The sequence below is a fragment of the Haliotis rubra genome, unplaced genomic scaffold (genome assembly GCF_003918875.1).
Source record: "Haliotis rubra isolate DU_JTF1 unplaced genomic scaffold, ASM391887v1 Scf101, whole genome shotgun sequence".
NCBI lineage: Eukaryota > Metazoa > Mollusca > Gastropoda > Lepetellida > Haliotidae > Haliotis > Haliotis rubra.
In genome coordinates, this window is record NW_025764904.1 from 1966783 (window position 1) to 1987474 (window position 20692).

General features: G+C 39.0%; 1 protein-coding gene across 2 annotated transcripts in view; it reads left to right on the forward strand.

The window, feature by feature from the left end:
- Window positions 1–230: 230 nt before the first annotated feature.
- The window catches only part of LOC124268722 (potassium voltage-gated channel subfamily C member 3-like), a 28630-nt gene continuing 8168 nt past the window's right edge, over window positions 231–20692 (forward strand). The window contains exons 1-3 of one of the 2 annotated variants that reach the window (XM_046703741.1): window positions 231–432; window positions 9999–10039; window positions 11007–11828. In XM_046703741.1, coding sequence (XP_046559697.1) covers window positions 11388–11828 — 441 coding nt within the window. In that variant the 5' untranslated portion in view covers window positions 231–432; window positions 9999–10039; window positions 11007–11387. The remainder of the gene's footprint in view (window positions 433–9998; window positions 10040–11006; window positions 11829–20692) is intronic. The other variant, XM_046703731.1, reaches the window with a different exon arrangement.

Genomic DNA, 20692 nt, shown 5'->3' on the forward strand with positions numbered 1-20692 from the left:
TCCTGATATACATATCTCAAAATTTCCTCCATTACCACGTCAAAGTATGCCCACTCTCCCATGCACTTTTAGAGCGGCATTAATCAGAAAAAGCTGAAAAATATGCCTTTTATTAATCAGGTTTTCCAAAGCCAGAAAGGACCCCATTTGCATATCAAAGGAAAACGAATTGCAGCTGACAAAATTATCCATGAAGAAGGTCACGTGTTGTAGCAGATGTTGTAACCTAGATTTCCTGCGCTTGCTAACAGTCTATATAAGGTTTTATTGTCATGTTTAATGACAGCTGTGAACATAGCTTATACTCCTTCAGTTGAAGGTGTTGAGGAGGGCTGAGACTGCTGGCCACGAGAAGGCAGGATACAGTAGACTGCAGGATCAGTTTCCCGGAGGACGTGTCCGAACAGGCGCCGCTCAACTGTAGAACAAAAGGTATACTGTTTGATATATATAACTTCAGGTTCTGAACACGTTAACATTACACCCTTAACCCCACCTCTCTCTTTCTCTCTCCTCCCTCTCGCGATCTTCTCTCACTTTCTCAGTCCCTCATCTCCCCCTCTCTCTCTCTCTTCTCTCTTTCTTCTCTCGCTCCCCTCCTGCTCTCTGTGTCGATCTGTCTCCCTTCCCTCCTCTCTCGCCTCCTCTCTGTGTCTCTCTTCCCCTCTCTCGTCAGTTGGTTAGTGGGTGTTGTTTGTGAAGAAGAAAAACCTAGACAGTGTTTCATCAGTTCCTTAGTTGTTTTATCTGAATTGCAGAAAACGAAATGTTGTGTAAAATGGTTAAGGAGCGTTGTCAACGTCGTAGAAAACGTTCTTTTGCGTCAGTTGGTTCGTGGGCGGTGTCAGCGTTGCAGAAAATGTCTGGTTTGTGTCAGATGGTTGGTGGGCGTTGACAACGTTGCAGAAAACGTTGTGTTACTGGATGTTGATATAGTAGCAGACTACACAATCAGTGTTGCATTGTCAGGCCGTTACTTGACATTGCTAACGTAGGCAATCGCGTTGTCAGTGTGGTTATCGGGTATTGTCAACGATAGTAGAGCACATGAAAGTAGCTGAGTCAGTTGGTCAATGGCATAGTAAACATAGCAGAACACAACATATATTTTGGTGTAAACATAGTAGAACACAACATGTATGTTGTTTGTCAACATAGTAGAGCACATGTATGTTGTTTGTCAACATGTCAACATAGTAGAACACAACATGTATGTTGTTGTCAACATAATAGAACACAGCATCTATGTTTTTTTGTCAACATAGTAGAACACAGCGTGTATGTTGTTTGTCAACATAGTAGAAAACAACGTGTATGTTGTTTGTCAACATGTCAACATAGTAGAACACAACATGTATGTTATTTGTCAACATAGTAGAATACAACATTATATTGTTGTCACGATAGTAGAACACATAAAAGTAGCAGAGTCAATTGGTCAATGACGTGGTCAACACAGTAGAACACAACATGTATGTTGGTGTCAAGACAGTAGAACACAACATGTATGTTGGTTTCAACATAGAACACAACATGTTTGTGGTTGTCAAGATAGTAGAGCACATGGAAGTAGCTGAGTCAGTTGGCCAATGGCGTGGTCAACACAGTAGAACACAACATGTATGTTGGTGTCAACATAGAACACAACATGTTTGTGGTTGTCAAGATAGTAGAACGCATAAAAGTAGTTGAGTCACTTGGTCAATGGCATGGTCAACATAGTAGAACACAACATGTATGTTGTATGTCAACATAGTAGAACACATGTATGTTGTGTTTGTCAACATGTCAACATAGTAGAACACAAAATGTATGTTGTTGTCAACATAGTAGAACACAACATGTATGTTGTTATCAACATAGTAGAACACAGCATGTATGTTGTTTGTCAACATAGTAGAACACAACATGTATGTTGTTTGTCAACATAGTAGAACACATGTATATTGTTTGTCAACATGTGAACATAGTAGAACACAAATGTATGTGTTGTCAACATAGTAGAACACAACATGTATGTTGTTTGTCAACATAGTGGAACATAACATGTATGTTGTCAACATAGTAGAACACAACATGTATGTTGTTGTCAACATAGTAGGACTCAACGTGTATGCTGTTTGTGAACATAGTAGAACACAGCATGTATGTTGTTTGTGAACATAGTAGAACACAACATGTATGTTGTTTGTCAACATAGTAGAACACAACATGTATGTTGTTTGTCAACATGGTAGAACACACCATGTTTGTTGTTTGTCAATATGTCAACATAGTAGAACACATCATGCATGTTGTTGTCAACATAGTGGAACACAACATGTATGTTGTTTGTCAACATATTTTATACACGTGGTGTGTGCGTACTTGGGTGAGCAAGCATGGGTGATAATCAGAGCGAATCTTGGATTGTGCACCAATGGCTCCTGGCAATTCAGGGGATGCATTAGAAATGCAAGAGGTATTTGGTAATAGACAATTATGGTAACAGATATTGTGGTTATTTGCTTTGCTGTGGTAAGAGTGATGGTATATATACTTTTAACAATATTGTAATTCTAAATCAGTTGTAGGTTTCACTTCTTTGACTTCTATGGTCATTGTATAGACAATGATCTAACAACTTTGGATACCCCGCCGCCCTAAGAACAGCGTAAACACGAACTCCCTCACTATCCGTAATATCATGAATCCTTGTTAGTTAATACAGGCGGATTAATATTGGTCTGACACCTTTTAAGATTATCAGATTACTGGTCCTTATTACTCCCTCTCTTCGCTTTCGGCCCGTGTTGTAGTAAATCGTATTGTTATTACCGATTAATAAATTGTAAATAATATTGTTACAACTCATGTTCTTAATTTAAACAGATAATATTGTGATGTTAAAATGTATATATGAAAACTGGCTCTTGAGTGTAATTGCGTAATTATGGACATGTATACTTGGTCGTCACTATATGGCGGAAACAATTTTTACGTTAAATGTAAACTCACTCACTCATTACTACCTTTTCAATTGTATATACACGTTCCAATCAATAAGGACCCGTGAAGATCCGGGGTAGAATTGGTCTTCAGCAACCCATGCTTGTCGTAAGAGGCGACTAATGGGATCGGGTGGTCAGGCTTGCTGACTTGGTTGACACATGCCATCGGTTTCCAATGTTCATGATGCTGATCACTGGATTGTCTGGTCCAGACTTGATTATTTACAGACCGCCGCCACATAGCTGGAATATTGCTGAGTCCAGCATAAAACTGAACTCAGTCACTCACTTCAATCAATAATCACCCAGAGGTGTTCGTATAAACGAGGTCATGACAAACGATGTTCATTGCAACATTCAGTCTTTGCCAGACCACATGATACGTTTGAATGTTGACTACATGCTGATGTACGAGGCTGCCTCGTAACTGATATGGTTGATATACGAGTATCGATTACGTATATGTAACTGCTGATAAACTGTATTCACAAATATCTATATACACTAATGCACGGATTATTTAAATTTAATGTACATGGTGTATTGCCATGGCTTTCAAGAGACATAGTCTGTGGTGTTGTAGATATCTGTCAGGTGCAACAGCTGTCTTCTCTTCACTGATTGTCATTGATCCGCAAAGGATGTATGCCTCATCCTGCTACACAAGTGATAAATATTCATATATTTGCCATGATAATAGCAACGTGAGCCAAGAAATGTCAATAAAGCGACATACATTTATTTGTTTTTATATTCCCACTTCACTTTTATCTGAAAAATGTTTCCCTAGACTTTCTCTGAACGACCCACTTGGGCCATGAATGTTTCATCAAACGGAATAGTATAACGCTATATAAAATCTTGTAAAATAAAAGATTGTACATGAAATGTTGTGAAATACAGTCATTCTTTCAATGTATTGAGCGGGTGGTGGGGTTGCCTAGTGGTTAAAACGTTTGCCGGGTTCGATTCCCCTGATGGGTTCTATGTACGCCCCCGACCGTGATATTCCTGGAATATTCCTAGAACCATTCTCACTCATTGTAAGAAGGATCATGGGGTACTTGCACTGGAGTCTAGTGTTGGGATTGGTTAAAATCTCATAATTGATGATTGGTTCATTACAACCGATCAATCATCGAAAATAATTGGTTAGCGTCATTTATGAAATTTGTTAATGCACATAAAAATAAGGAAAAGAACAATGTAGTTCTTTGGGGGCTTTTTGGCAAAATTTCACATCTTTAAAGGATGACTAGCATGTTAGGAACATAAATTTCTTGGAGCCTTTAAGATAAATTCAGTCATGACTTGAAACGAGCTTGTAGTGCTTACAAAATGTAACAGTAACCAACCTTGTGAAAAATATTGTTAATGAAAACAAGTGTTCCAAAATTGGTTGTGTTCGATTATGAGAAATTATGATCGATTGCTTTGTCGTTTAGTCACTACGACCAATCTTCGATTATTTCAATTAATCGGACCACCACTACTGGAGTCTGATTTCGCATAGTTAACATTCTTGTGTTATATGTGGCACCAATGCGCGAAACAGTGTGTGTTTCCAAATCTTGCTAGCCAGTCGGGCTAGCTATACCTAAAAGTTACTAGCCCACAAAATAATTCACTAGCCCGAAATTTGAATTTAGAAAACAAGCAACATATTGCAAAAATAAATGACAATTAGATATTGTCGGCAGGACACGGGTTTCGTCATTAAACCGCTAATATTATGAACATTTTTTTTTATCAGGCCATAATCTTTTAAAAGTGTATCCTAACTTAACAAGTCGGAGAGGAGTGGTATATTTACAAAATCACCCTATGAAAATTCACTAGCCAGTCGGGCCAGTGACTGTGGAGATTTACTGGCCGGACTAGATTTTTACTAGTCACTGGCAAATGATGTGTCACTAACAGGTAGTTCTTAGATCAAACAACCCAGTGATACTTACGTATAGTGGCTGTGTCATGTGATACCTTATCAGTAGGAAAAACGACAAACGTTTCATACATCTCGGCAAGATCATACAGGACACCTGTTTGGTTCAGAATGAGTCTATTCCAAATCTATTTCTTCTTGTTCAGTTTGCACATACGTCCAACTACAGCATTACACACCAACTAATCCACCCCGAAAGACACCCAACAGGCTTGTCTTCTCCTTGGGCCTATTAATTTGCATATGCTTCCACAATATCCGCAATAATCTTGAAATTGAGATCCCAACTTATAAAAGGTTTAATATTATTGTCTAAAGTTAAGCTACTGGAAAATATTCTTATAGTCAGCCATAGAAAATTCACCTGTGATTATATGATCAACGAGTTGATGGAGAGACGATGAGCGTTCACAATAGCTTCAGTTTAAAAAGTACACCTGAATAACTTCGTATGGGAATTGTTTGTCTGTTGTCAGTTATTCAAATTTGGTCTGTTTTTGGACATTTAGGAAAACTGATGTTATTAGATAATGTTAATTAAGTTTAAAACAACAATTCGGTGGTTTGATTAGGAGATAAACATACTGTGAGGGAAAATCAGAGGTATATAACGAAATTATGATAGTTCTAACTTTCATTTAAAACCGAACGCGTAGCGTGAGGTTTCAAATGAAAACATTAGAGCTATTATAATTTCGTTATATACCTCTGATTTTCCAACACGGTAGGTTTATCTCCATTCTACCATGACAATTTTACGAACAGTTTCAGTTGGAACTCTTTCTTTATTCGGAAGCAGACGATGTTTTGATCTTGTTCGACTGAATATTTGTTTCTATGCTTTCGAAGTACTTTTGTATGTATAAACACCTATTGCTGTGATTTACGCAAGTAGTGAGTCGAGCCCGTCATCGCTTAATCCATCTTTAAAGACATATGTGTAATTTCCGACAGCAAAATCGCCGTAATTTATCGATGCATCGGTAGGTTGTTTGGTGTCCGCCATGGTGGGCAGACACAAATATAGTGCATTACCGTAAACCATGTATAATTGCGCACGGAAAATCAGAGACCTGTATAACGTGATTATATACCTCTGAATGACTTTAATTAACCAATGACAATCCAGTGTTTACTGAAGTCATGGTAGAATAATTATTAATCCAAGGAAATCCTGGTTTAGTGGCATCGGTTTCTGATTTGGCCAGATATGTCAAAGCAACATCAACACCTATACTCTGTCATCAGTCAGTTTGGCTGTTTGCTGTTTGATAGCACATCCATCAGCACAAAGGTTACCCAAAAGGTCCCAGTATGTGTTGATTGAGGGACAGCCAATCCCCAGAATCAATGGCATTATTTGGTCTTCTCTTTTTCTTGTGGCCATGACTGCCGCACCGCCTAAAGAGTACAGACTCAAACCTATGACAGTGGTGAGGTGAGGTGAAATGGGGTTTAAAATCGTACTTCAGAATATTAAGGGCACGACTGAATACAGGTCGCGTTCGTCAAGTACTCTCCGGAGACAGCGAGATCCAGTCCTCTTTGCAACAAAGTGCCGAATGTCTGTATTAAAGGTGAGGTGAGGTGACATGGGTTTAACGTCGTACTTGAGAATCTTTCGCTCATATGACGACGTGCATGCGTGTGTATGTGTATGTGTGGCTGCTTGTACTAGCCCAGACTTAAGCTGCTTTTATAGTGCCAGCTCACTGAGATACCATGCCGCAGTTAAGCATGAGTACCCCTCTCAGACACATTATACTGACTCCGAGCCGACCAGTCCTTGCTGTACCCATTAATGCCGAATGAGAGGCAGGGATAAAAAAGTACCATATTTTAACGATCGATCTACGCAATTGGAATATGATGACATTTGACAACCAACTCATCTGAAGGGATAGGATGGTCAAGCTCACTGATTTGGTTGATATTACAGTATCTGAATTGCGGAGACCATCGCTTATTGTGCAGAACTGGATTGCCTGAACCAAACTCGATTATCTGCAGACCAGGTCACGTATAGTTGGAATATTGCTGTGTTCAGCGTGAAGCAAGTAAACCAGACACAAATGGACATTATGGAGTCCTACATACAAAGATACTCATGTGGTGGCCCACTGTTGCTATGGCCCACTACACTATTATAGCGAACACCTGTGTCACCATGGACATTTCACGATGGGACACGAGTTATGAAGTTTCGCGTGAGATACTCATCTGGATATCTCTAATTCGCCGATATTGTAATAAATTTTATGAATTTATTGAATTTAGCATTTTTTAATCATTCGAATGCTGCATCAGTTTATCTGGTTTAAAGTGTCACTATAAACTATAATTTGCATCATCATTATAGAAAACTGTCAACATTGTCCTTGACCCGAAATTATTCTTGTGAAAAGGATGAAAGAAATCGCAGCAAAAACATGACTAAGAAGTATTGTTCAGACCACTAAATTTACACTTCAGAGTTGACCATCCTCATTTAAATGATCCGTGTTAGAGTTGGCCCTCAGTAACCTATGCTTGCCGTAAGAGGCGACTAACGGGATCGGGTGGTCAGGCTCGCTGACTTGGTTAACACATGTCATCGTATCCCAATTTGTAGGTCGATGCTTTTGATGCTGATCACTGGACTGTCTGGTCCAGACTCGAATATTTACAGACCGCGGCCATCTAGCTGAGTGCGGCATAAACTCAACTCACTCACTCACTCACTCCAATAAATAATCATCCAGAGGTGTCCTTATAAACGAGGTCATGACAAACGATGTTCATTGCACCATTCAAATTTCGCCAGACCACATGATAGTTTTGAGTGAGTGAGTGAGTTATTGTTTAACGTCACATCGGCAATATTTCAGCCGTATCGTGACGAGAACATATGTGACATTGAAATGGAATAGATGTATATTATAAAAACCTGTCAACGAAGGACAGTAAAACAACTAGAATATCACAATTACAACTAAAACTAATGTGGAAAATTAAAACTAATAGCACTATTTTGACAATACAATATAAAAACCGGCTGATGGTTGATATGTGTACGTTACTATCGATTACGTATATGTAACTGCTGATAAACTGTATTCACAAATATGAATATATACTAATGCATGGATTAAAAGATATTGCTCAGACCACTAAATCTATATCTCAGAGCTTAACATACTCATTTAAGTGCTTCAGAAAATATATTCATGTGGACTTATTCTAAAAACAATATGTTGCAAAGAACACAAAACATTCCTTTATACAACACTGCTCCACACGTCAAATTATCACATTTCTTGATTTATAGGGCTTTTGTCAAAAACATAAAATCAAATGCTGTAGGTTTACTGAGAAAACATTATTTAAAATGACCGTGTTTCGTATAAACAACTTCGATGTGAAGTTTGGAGATGAAACATTTAAGCAAGAAGAAGGCATTCTCATGGATCCGGTTAAAACCTTCTTCCTCTTCATTTCTTTCGTTCAAAGATGGGTAAATGGTCATTTACCTTACCTAAATTGGGGCGGCGGGGTAGCCTCGTGGTCAAAGGGTTCGCTTTGTCACGCTGAAGCACCGGGTTCGATTCCCCACATTTGTACAATGTGTGAAGCCAATGTTTGGTTCCCCCGCCGCGATATTGCTTGGATATTGCTAAAAGTGGCGTAAAACTATACTCATTCACTCACTCACCCTTACATAAATTATACAATATGCATAAAGAGATTCAAAGTGATTCAGAAGAGATCCAACAGAAAGTATGTCAAGAGGGATGACTTTAAATGCCTTATTCCAGTAACTCCAGTCTTTGTTATATTTAATGCCAAACATGTCAGAGTTGCCTTGCCTTTGCATGTGTTTCTTCTTTGAGTGTCATGTGTTTGAGACGGGGGCCCTTGGGCTAGGGTATTCATTTATTATCGCTGGTACCTTATGTTATCACTATTTCAAAATGATTCATTGACATATGCTCATGACAATCGGAATCGTACAATCGACTCTGCTTTAAGCAGAGATTTTTATTCATATAGGCTTTGCTGCTCTTATTACGAATTCAATGGCAACCCTGTTATCTCTAACCCTGAAGACTAAGTATGCCATTGATAACGCAGCAACATCATTGCAGCTGTCGTCTATTGAGTACACAATTGCTGTCTTTAAAAGTTTTTCGCCGCTTTTAGCAACATTCCTGCGGCGGGGGGCACCATAAATGGGCTTCACACATTATACTCATGTGGGGAATCGAACCCGGGTGTTCAGTGTGAGGAGCGAGAGCTTTAACCATTAGGCTACCCCACCGCTCCTTTTGAAATGAAATAGATACTCTCATGTCCATGTCTGTTCAACTTATAAAAGAAATATGAGAAAACCAAGCGAATCCTGAAAGATTTGAGGGCCTATAGTAACATGTGCCCCTAACAAATAACAGTATACTACCCTTTCTTCACTAGACACAAGCGTATAGCTAAGTCAGGTCCGCTGAAAAACGTTATGAAAGTAAAGCCGTGCTTGACGTGAGCGGTTGAAGGTGACCTAAATAAATATATAAATATCGATTGAATCTTGTAGAGCAGCTCTGGTGCATATGGATGAACATCGCTCAGCTTACCGTGTTATAAAGTTGTCATTTATTAGGGCAAAGATGTCATATTTTCTCATTGACATAGAGGTATAACCGTTGATTAATTAAATGAAAATAATTTCTTTCAGTAATGCTATATTTCTGAGTACTGTGTATTTAGTTTTTTGCTTCAGTTTTTGCTTTTTCTTCGGAAAGATTACGCCAACAATTCAACATGATCACATGGTCTCTAGTATGGTGTTCTACCTTTAGTTGTTGGCGATCTATAGCCTGTTTTATCTTGTATTGTTCTCCTTAATAATATCGTTTTACGATAACATGCTTGTTTTACCGTAATATCTGTGATACTCTCGTAGTTTTACTGTTCTTCGACAACAGGTTTTTAATTTCTAATTTTATTTATCTTTAATATAATGATTAAGTTTGGCTGCAATATTGCCCATGTGCTGATAAATATTAACTCAACCTGATCAATTTCTTTTTCAGACACGTACGAAACGAGTTTCCCCACGTACTGGAAACGAACGGTAAGTTGTTTGTTTTTGGAAAAAGAAAATGCAAACATCATTATTGTTAATCGAACATTTCCAGGAAAGAGTAAGAAAAATATGTATCATTATCGCCAGAGAATAACAGTAAATAACTAGTCTCGATTATCTCTCAAAACAGGGTCCATTCGGCGTCAAAGGCGAATTTGGGGTGAATATTACTTAAGATGATTACTGATGATCGGTCACCAGGTGTTCGCGAAAAAAAGATGTTGGAAGAAAGTAAATATATTCTATATAGTGATATAGCTGAAACATTGGTGAGTGCGGCGTTAAACCCCCCAAAAACCAAACTAATGTAATTGGTCGTTCATAAGGAAATCTGGATTATCGAATCAAGAGCACGTAATGCTTGCCTATTAATCATTTGACGGTAATAGTTCGGGATAAGGGTTTTTTCAGAGAGATCCAATCTGTTTATTTGCAGAATAAATTATTGAAAATCAACAATAACAACGACAAAAATCCTGTCTCCTTTCAGTTCAGTGTATATAAGGCGAGAACCGCATTTCAAAACGTGCACACCATGATGTCTAATCTTATGAATAATATTGAAACCTCGATAATCACTACAGATTTGTTTAAACTAATTGTATTAACTTATTTCCGGAGTATAGAAGATGTTCATGGAAATAAGTAAAATATGTAGACGGAGACATTATTAATATTACTGACATGTGCATATAAAAAGGAGTAATAGTAATATATATTTATAAATACTTATACTTTCCTGACAATAGTATCTACATTTTGTGGCTTCTTGATCAAGTAATTCGAAATTTCGGGGTTTCATTCTATAAGGATAACAGCTGCAACACCCCAACCATATCTAAATCGTATTTTCCCACAACGCCACGTTTACACCACAGTTTATGTATAAACGATATTGTTCAAATATCAACCTCCATTGATGTAGTACGCTAATGTTTATTTTCATTCCTTCCAGGCGCAAGGACCGTGGCAAGTCTGGGCAAACATATACTAATCATCTGTCACCATGTGGAGCATATAATTGATTTGTCATTTTCTTGAACGATCAATCATGTGTGCAATTAACTATGAAGCACTGACTACAGTAATATACAGTGGGCGGCTCTAGTCGCCCAGATTTCGAACGGTTTCTCTCACCATTGAAATATTTCCACACTTGCAAAAGGTCTGAAGAGCAGTGTTGCACTCTCATATCTATGGACTCGTAACATAAGCTTACCAATTTGTTCATCATCACGTCAATTCCAGACTGAAACCCACTGAACAGCCAACAGGTTCCATTTGGACGCCCAAATAGCATGTGATGCAAGACGCGACCGGTATTTGTTGATCAGCGATGGATATAGTAAACATAAACGTGTCGGGGAAAAAATTCACAATTCGTAAAAGCGTTCTCCTACGGTTTCCGCAGACAAAGCTTGGACGTCTGACAGAAAAATGGCCAGAATACAATCCGGAAGAAAACGAGTTCTTTTTCGACAGAAACCCCAAAGTGATGCTGTCAATTTTCGACCTGTATCGCACTGGAGAACTACATCTTCCTAAAAATGTTTGCAGTTTTACTGTGAAAACAGAACTGGACTTCTGGCAGATTGACGAATCGTTGATATCGGAATGCTGCTGGAAGACGTACACTACGACACTGAAGGCTAAGGCTGTGATAGACGTGATAGAGAGGTCCCTTAACGAACACCCCTTCGTCAAAACAGAGGAACTGACGACGAGGCAGCACTTTTGGATGACCATGGAGTTCCCCCAACATTCCATAGTTTCCAAGGTAAAACCACGTACATCACAGAATATGTTTCCAATCGCAGAATATATACTACCCATCAAAAGTTAAGACTCACTAGTGTAAATGCAGCCACGTACTTAAGTCAACTGTTCTAAACTAGATTTTGCAAAATTTTCCATACTGTTTAAAGGTACTGTTTACGCATGAACGGATGTATTGTAAAACAGATTAGTAACGTTGAAGAGATTATTGACATGAGTTCAATAAATGATGAAACTGAGTGACAATTGGTGAATTCTTAACAACATTTTACACCACAACGCAGCTGTTCGCATGCACGATATTTGCACATAGTTTTCAGCAATTGATGCATGATCCTCGTGCAATTCATCTGTTAGTGGAGAAATTATAATAGTTAGTGGAGAAATTCGTCTTCGATGTAACCACACATATATGCATAACATATAGTGAGTGCTTTAAGTGAGTCTAAACTTTTGATGGGTAGTATATGTATATTTTAGATAAACAGCAAAAATGGTAAAATCGCTAGCAGTTGAAGGGATGGTATAAATCCAGTTAGGGAACCGTGCAGGAAGCAAAACTATTATAAGTCCCCACGATTCCTGTGTATGGTGGCTTTATTCTGTTGCTAGCGTTCTTTTATAATTTGTATCACGCATGGTTAATTCCGAGTTTATTGTTTTAATTTTTCCTGAGCTAGTTTGCACAGATATGTGATAGTCTAGATATTTTGCTGTTACGTGAAAACAGGATTTCATACGGATTTTACAAATTGAAATTATAGCATTAAAGTAACTATTTAAATTGAATTAAAGTATATTTGTCTCGTCACGATATGGCTGAAATATTGTCGATGTGACGTTAAATTTTAACTGACTCACTCACTCTAAGGTAACGTTTAACATGTATAGTAGTGAAGCCGACAGAGTGAAATATTGCTGATAGTGAATGAGTGAGTGAGTGTGGTTTTACGCCGCTTTTATGACGTTTTACGTAATGACTATTACGGCAGGGGACACTAGAAATGGGCTTCGGACATTTTACCCATGTGGGGGGATCGAACCCGAGTCTTCGGCTACCTCACTGCCCCAGATTTACTGATAAACAAACAGTGCATTTTAATGTGTTTCTTTCATATTATTCATTAAAGAGCTTCGTGAAAGATGCTGAACCACATGCCAAGATACTATCAAAAGTTGAGCTAAACGACGACGGACTCTATAGATATAATCTGCAACCTAAAGATTGATGAATACATGACACGTTAAATGGATAACAGCTTCTTTTTATTCTGTACACGACATTTCCGAGATAATTCTTGTACCTTCATCAGGTGAATGAGCAGGAATTAGCTCTGAAACGTCGTGTAAAGAACAAAACTTAAGTTTTTCTCCATGCTAAGTGCCATGCATTCATGTTCGTCCAACTTCTAAATGCGTTCAAGAACTAAAGATTGATATTTGTCATTCACAATTCGTCTTCATGTTGCTGACGTATTGCTGAATTTAGCGTTTAACAACGAACCACCAAAGGGAAAGACCTCTCAACGACTAGATTCGTAAGGACGGGAAAGCCGCAATAACTCGGTGCGCCTTGTGGCAGCAAGAGTTGTATGATCCCCAGGGAGTTGAGATTGATATTAAGATATGCCGTTGAGATTGACATCCAATGATGGAGGTAAAAATACCAGCGCCTTGAGCATGCACTAGTGCTTGGATATGTGCGCTGTCTAAAATATCCAATAATAATAATAATAGGCTACCCTGTATAGAGTCGCTCCTGTATGCGAAGGAAAAATTATAACTTGTAGAGTAGAATCCCTCTCTCTCCAACTTGATTTATATGCTATTAGTAACTGGAATAACGTCAAACTTTGATTATGTTCGAATATTTAGATGGGCCTTGATAGGAGTGTGATTTTTCTGTGTATATATCATTGTTAAGTTTGAGTCGCAGCGGTGGCGTGGCCTGATGGCTCAAGAGTTCGGTCAATGTTTCGATTCAATGAATACAATTTCTGAAGGACGTTTATGTTGTCCATTGGCATGATATTACAGGAATGTTCCTAAAGCGCACATAACACGACTCTAAAAACTCTCATGGTGCTTAGGGAACTTCTATTCATGACATGTCTGAATCTTATGCCTGTATTCCTCCAAATAAATAAAATACGCATAATGTGTTTATGAGTTTATGCAACAAGGACACTTCATACCATCATAGCTAGGCCATTCCATTTAATAATTCGTATAACATGCTTATGCCATGCTTAGTTACGCATGTTTCTATCGTTTGTTTATACTCTCCTATCATGGTCTTTACGCCCCCCCCCCCCTACCCCATTTACACGGGTACGGTAAAACACTTCGTGTTTGTTACTATAGTCCTTAACATAGGTTCCTTTTAATGATAATAATAATTCATTTATATAGCGCCTAGTATCCATCTGACTAGTTGCTCACTGGACTCTGTAATCCAAATCTGGTTATTATTACCCCGGATAACCCAAGCTGCCTGTGAGGCGCTAGAAGGTTAATAGTCACATGACTTATCTCACCGGGTACCCATTTTGTGCTGGGTAAACAGAGGCAAGTTTGAACAAACTCACTTGGCCAAGGTGAAACCACATGTATCACATGTGCTTCGTTGTGGGGCAGGACTGAAGTCCTAGAAACTCTCAGGAGTCAAGCTTCCAAACACGGTCACTAATCCAAGGACTCTCAGCGCTGGACGTAGCTTAACGTCAACTGATTTGTGACCTGAGCTCTACGCACAGGACCACACACCACATATTACTTTGCATAACAAAGTACTTCCATTTATAAATAAGTATAAAGTAATCTACATCATACATTTATATTATCAAACAGTCCTACCCACAGTACTTTGCCAAGCTACCCACAATGCTTTTCGGTTCCGCCATAATGAATTCGGCTTCAGATTTGATATTTTTGTATTGCGCAACATCGCTTATTTTCTTATTTCTAATCGAATATACATTTTTAACTGTTAATGTTATCAACAAACATTTAAACCAGACAGGCGTGCGTAATAATACCCAATTAATTTGCGCCTTGAAATAATTGTAAAAAAATTATCAGCATGAAACATTATATCAAGCTTGCAGGTTTAACTCCTGTGGGTATTTATCTAAAACTTTCCAATATCGATATCGAATGTAGTCCTATTTTAATCTCCAACTGTTCCGCCAAGGACAGGCGATATTGTATACTGATCAATATGTCAGAAGATATACGTAAATAGCCTTGAAATCCACAAGTGGAGGTTGATTTTTTCCAATTGCAACAATAGCTAATGCTCCCACATGTTCTGAATACACATTGTAAAATCGATCACAGCGTGAATAATCTTTAAGCGAGCTATCGTGGCATTTTCAAAAACTAAGTTTGTTCCTTACGTCAATTTTAGACTTGATTTGCAGTGGACAAGCGTAGTGGATAAGTGAACAAGCGTCATGTTTTCGAATTAGGAAAAGAAAATTCTAGAACGGTGACCACAAATGAGGTCTTGATGAGCGTGTAGGTTCATCACGATCCAATGTTGGTTACACATGTGCTGTGAGAACGGCTTGATGGGGGTTCAGGTTTGTCCTCCTCCACTGTTTCTTACACATGGACTGTGAGAAGGTCTTGATGGGCGTGTAGGTAATCATACTTCCCTGTAGGTATCACATGGACTGTGAGAAGGTCTTGATGGGCGTGTAGGTAATCATACTTCCCTGTAGGTATCACATGGACTGTGAGAAGGTCTTGATGGGCGTGTAGGTAAATCATCATCAACTGTTGGTTACACATGGACTGTGAGAAGGTCTTGATAGGCGTGTAGGTAATCATCATCAACTGTTGGTTACACGTGGGATGAGAGAAGATCTTGATGTGCGTTCAGGTTAATTATCCTGCCCTGTAGGTATCACATGGACTGTGAGAAGGTCTTGATATGCGTGTAGGTAAATCATCATCAACTGTTGGTTACACATGGACTGTGAGAAGGTCTTGATGGGCGTGTAGGTAAATCATCATCAACTGTTGGTTACACATGACAGTGAGAAGGTCTTGATGGGCGTTCAGGTTAATTATCCTGCCCTGTAGGTATCACATGGACTGTGAGAAGGTCTTGATAGGCGTGTAGGTAAATCATCATCAACAGTTGGTTACACGTGCGATGTGAGAAGGTCTTGATGGGCGTTCAGGTGAATTTTCCTGCCCTGTAGGTATCACATGGACTGTGAGAAGGTCTTGATGGGCGTGTAGGTTAATCATCATCAACTGTTGGTTACACATGGACTGTGAGAAAGTCTTGATATGCGTGTAGGTAAATCATTATTAACTGTTGGTTACACGTGGACTGTGAGAAGGTCTTGATGGGCGTTCAGGTTAATTATCCTGCCCTGTAGGTATCACATGGACTGTGAGAAGGTCTTGATAGGCGTGTAGATAAATCATCATCAACTGTTTCTTACATATGGACTGTGAGAAGGTCTTGATATGCGTGTAGGTAAATCATCATTAACTGTTGGTTACACGTGGGCTATGAGAAGGTCTTGATGGGCGTGCAGGTTAATTATCCTGCCCTGTAGGTATCACATGGACTGTGAGAAGGTCTTGATAGGCGTGTAGGTAAATCATCATCAACTGTTTGTTACAAATGGACTGTGAAAACGTCTTGACGGGCGTTCAAGTTAATCCTCCACTGCTGGTAACACATGGACTATGAAAAGTCCTTGATGGACGTGCATGTGCATCATTCTCCCCCTTTGTTACATTTGGACTATGAGAAGTCCATGATGGACGTGTAGGAACATTTTCCCAACTGTTGGTTACACATAGACTACATGTACGAGAAGGCCATGATGGGCCTACGGGTGCATATGTCTCTCCTGATTGTAGCATCTGGACGGCCTTGACAATAATGTTCAGGGGCGATGGGCGGGAAGGAATGAACACCGTCGTGTCGATAACATCTGATGGATGATCAGGTGTCGCCTCCCATTTCGACAACACATACCATGAGAAGTTCCTCTTGGCGAGCAGGCACCACCTCACATGTCAGCAACACAGTCACGGGAAGGTCCACTTTGTCGAGCTTGCACCACCTCACATGCCAGCAACACACAGTCATGGGAAGGTCCACTTTGTCAAGCTTGCACCACCTCCAATGTCAGCAACACACAGTCATGGGAAGGTTAACTTTGTCGAGCTTGCACCACTTCCCATGTCAGCTACACATTGTCATGGGAAGGTCCAATTTGTCCAGCTTGCAACACCTCCCACGTCAGCTAGACATTTGTGTTGAATATGTATTCTCTATGAAAAATATGTAGTGCATGCTTTTCATTTACAACGAGGCTTTTGACCTCCAAGCCATTGCCTATTGTCAAAGTTCACATGATTTTGATATCCTTTGTAGGTATTGTATTGTCAATTCAGGGTTGACAAATTTAATCTGCTATATTAAAAAACGTATTGAAAAGATATTATACTGTCACTTAGTTAAATATTACATACAAATATGCATGAATACACATAGCTGACACGACGATACAGGATATCAGGTTGATGTGACAGATGTTATATCTTTAAGAGAAGATATTATACTTATTGCGTTAGCAATACACAGGATAATATTAATAATGTTAATAGTAATTGAATGATAATTAATATGATAAATTTGATTAAAACTGTCAATCACAGTACTGAAAATAATAGTTAAAATGATACCGACACTATCAAAACATATGTTGATGAAACACTTGCTATAGCTAGTAGTGATGATACGAGGTGTCTGCAAAACGATGAGCATATCCTACCTCACAACCTCGTCACATGCAAAGGCAAGCCGTCGTAGCAAACAAGGCAAACAGGGACTTCCTGGTCAAATGCTCTAAACAATGTCAGACTCAAATCTGATATCAAAGAATCATCCACTGACAATATTCAGTTGATCATAGTCGTTCCATCATCAGACTAGTAAATCACTAACAATGGACATACATACAGACCCGTGCCAAAAGTATTCGGACATTTGACGTAATTTCCATAGACTTACATGTTATTTCAGTGCAGCATAAATAATTTTCATGAAGTGAGTTTAGGATGGGTCTTTGTAAAAATTGACAGGCAAATTTGAAATCATCTCTGCTCTGCGCACATAATTTCAGTTCAATTTTCCGATCACTATTTAACGAATGACATCACATTTATCAGCTTACGTATGGTTCCACAATGGACAATCCCATAGGCCGCCATGTTAAAGGGGTTCACCGAACTGTACATATGTTGATTAAATTGTTGCCATTCGAAAAATAAGCAATGGAAAATTAAACAGAAATTATGTGATTGTAGGTAAGATGATTCCTCACAAATGTGCACAATTTGACTTGGATCTTACGAAAATTAAATTCATGAAAATTATTAATGCTACACTAAATTAACATGTAAGTCTATGGGAATTACGTCAAGTGTCCGAATTTCCTTGCACAATTCTGACTAAAATAAGCTTTTTAAATGTAGATTTACAGTATCAACAATGATATATCATGAGAATTATAGATTATGTCCTGTTCACAATGGTCTTTTAGATGTCCTTGCTATGATGACGTAATGGTATAATGACGCATTTGTTCATCCTCTCTTGACCTGACAAAGTTGGAAAGAGTGAGTGAGTTTAGTTTTAGGCTTCTTTTAGCAATGCACCAGCAATATCACGGCGGAGGACACCAGAAATGGCTTCACACATTGTACCCGTGTGGAGAATCGAACCCGGGCCCTCGGCCTGACGAACGAACGAACGAACGAACGCTTTAACCACTAGGCTACCCCACTGTCCCAATTGGAAAGATATCAAGGGCATCAATACTCAGGGATGTAGTACATATAGAACACGTTAACCTGTCTGGAGAAAACACATAATAGATTCAACAGCTGTGACCAGGCTTGTATTGACGAGGCCATAACAACAATGCCGTTTAATGAATATGTATCAACTAATCTAACACCTATAAATAATTTGAAGAGCGTTTTAAGTAGGGAGACACAGCTTTCCCTTTTACCATTGCTGTATAATAATGCAGGCACAAATACCGCATTTACGAGTGCAGGTTCCTTTGTGTCCCGAGTTGTTAGGCACTGTGACTTGGTTCAATCCCAAATGCGTGGATCGATGTTCAGTCACTGGAGTGTTTGGTCTACACATGGTTATTTACAGACCGCTGTCATACAGCTGGGCAACATGCTGCGAGTACCTGTACACAACTGGACCCATATTCTCGAAACGTTCGTAGCCCTAAGAATTCGTAACTTTGATCGTGGCCAATGTGTTAAGAATGGGCTTAAGAAGTTCGTAGGGCTACGAACGTTTCGAGAATAGCTAGCCTGGTCTAGATGGTTTCCTTCTGGTGGCGAAAAAACATAACGCCTGCTTGCCAGTTCTTGTTGTGAAGAGGGGCGGTGGGGTAGCCTAGTGGTTAAAGCGGTCGCTCGTCACGCCGAGGACCCGGGTTCGATTCCCCACATTTGTACGATGTGTGAAGCTCATTTCTGGTCTGATATTGCTGGAATATTCCTAAAAGCGGTGTAAAACCAAATTCACTCACCTTCTGAGAAGAGGATGAAATCTGTTAAATACGGAGTATTTCCATGACGTCATAGCAGTTCATGCATTGCAGATATTGCAGAAAAAACGCTTTCATTTGCCAAAAAACACCAGCAAAATATTGGCCATTTATGGTCTAACATTTTGGTTTGTAGTTCACCGGAAGGTTTGTTTTGCAATCTAAATCATCCTCGATAATCTCCATGGTATACGTTACGATAAATCTCCACTATACCCTGGATGCATCTACGGCTCGGCCAGATGATTTTATTACCTCCCTTGGCTGGCTTTATATCCAATCAGGTGTCTACGCTGGGAAGTTTCACTTTCGCTTCTTAAATTGTCAAACCGATTAAACTTTGCAACACAATTGAGGCAGAGGTACTCTGAAAGAGGTAGAAGGAGTTCTTGCATATATTTTTTTAAAGTCTCAGACCTGTCAATTTGTCTGTATGATCTATCCAAAAATCTCAACGCTATTTTTGTTGAGACTGGCAAGTCCGTTGTAACGGCGGCTTAGCTGATTGGCTACTGTGAGAATGCGGAGCCAACAAAGGGAGATAATATAATTATCGGGCCGAGTCAAAGATGCATCCAGGGGACTTGTGGAGATTGATCGTAACGTATACCCTGGAGATTATCGAGGGTGGAACTAAATATGAAACAGATGAGTGAGTCTTATTGGTTTCCTTCATTTTTTTTTCAACTGGTTAAATCGGTGGAAGCGAATTAGCTTTTTGATGGTTATAGAGTTATAAGATCCTCGATATATCTGAAGTTCAGGTTTATATTTCTGGGACGGAATACCCTGTTTTGAGTTATTCCGAGCAAAAACTCCAATTCAACAAATCCGCAAGAAAGAGGTGAGACATTACTGATGAACCCGATTCAAGCTATGAAGGTTTCCCTTAAGATTGCCTTGTGAGATAGTGGTATACAGAGTTGAAAAATGAAATGATTCAATAGAATTGGCCATTTTCTTCAAGATTTTGAGTCAGATGTTGCAGTTATGTTGAATTGTCGGGCAGACATTTTCCTCATCAAATTTAATAGTCTTCTATGTAGCATCATTTACCAGGTTCTTTTCTGAAACAAATAAATTACTAAATATAGCCGCAAGCAGCGATGTAGGCTCCATGGACCTTTTGGTTGTTTCCCCAATAACTCAATAAGCCATTTTTTTTGTCGAAATTGGACGGTTAGTTTCAAAGTTACAGATGTTTGAAGTGTATTTGAGCTCAAGAAATCGCCGAAAACACACAGAAAACGTTTTT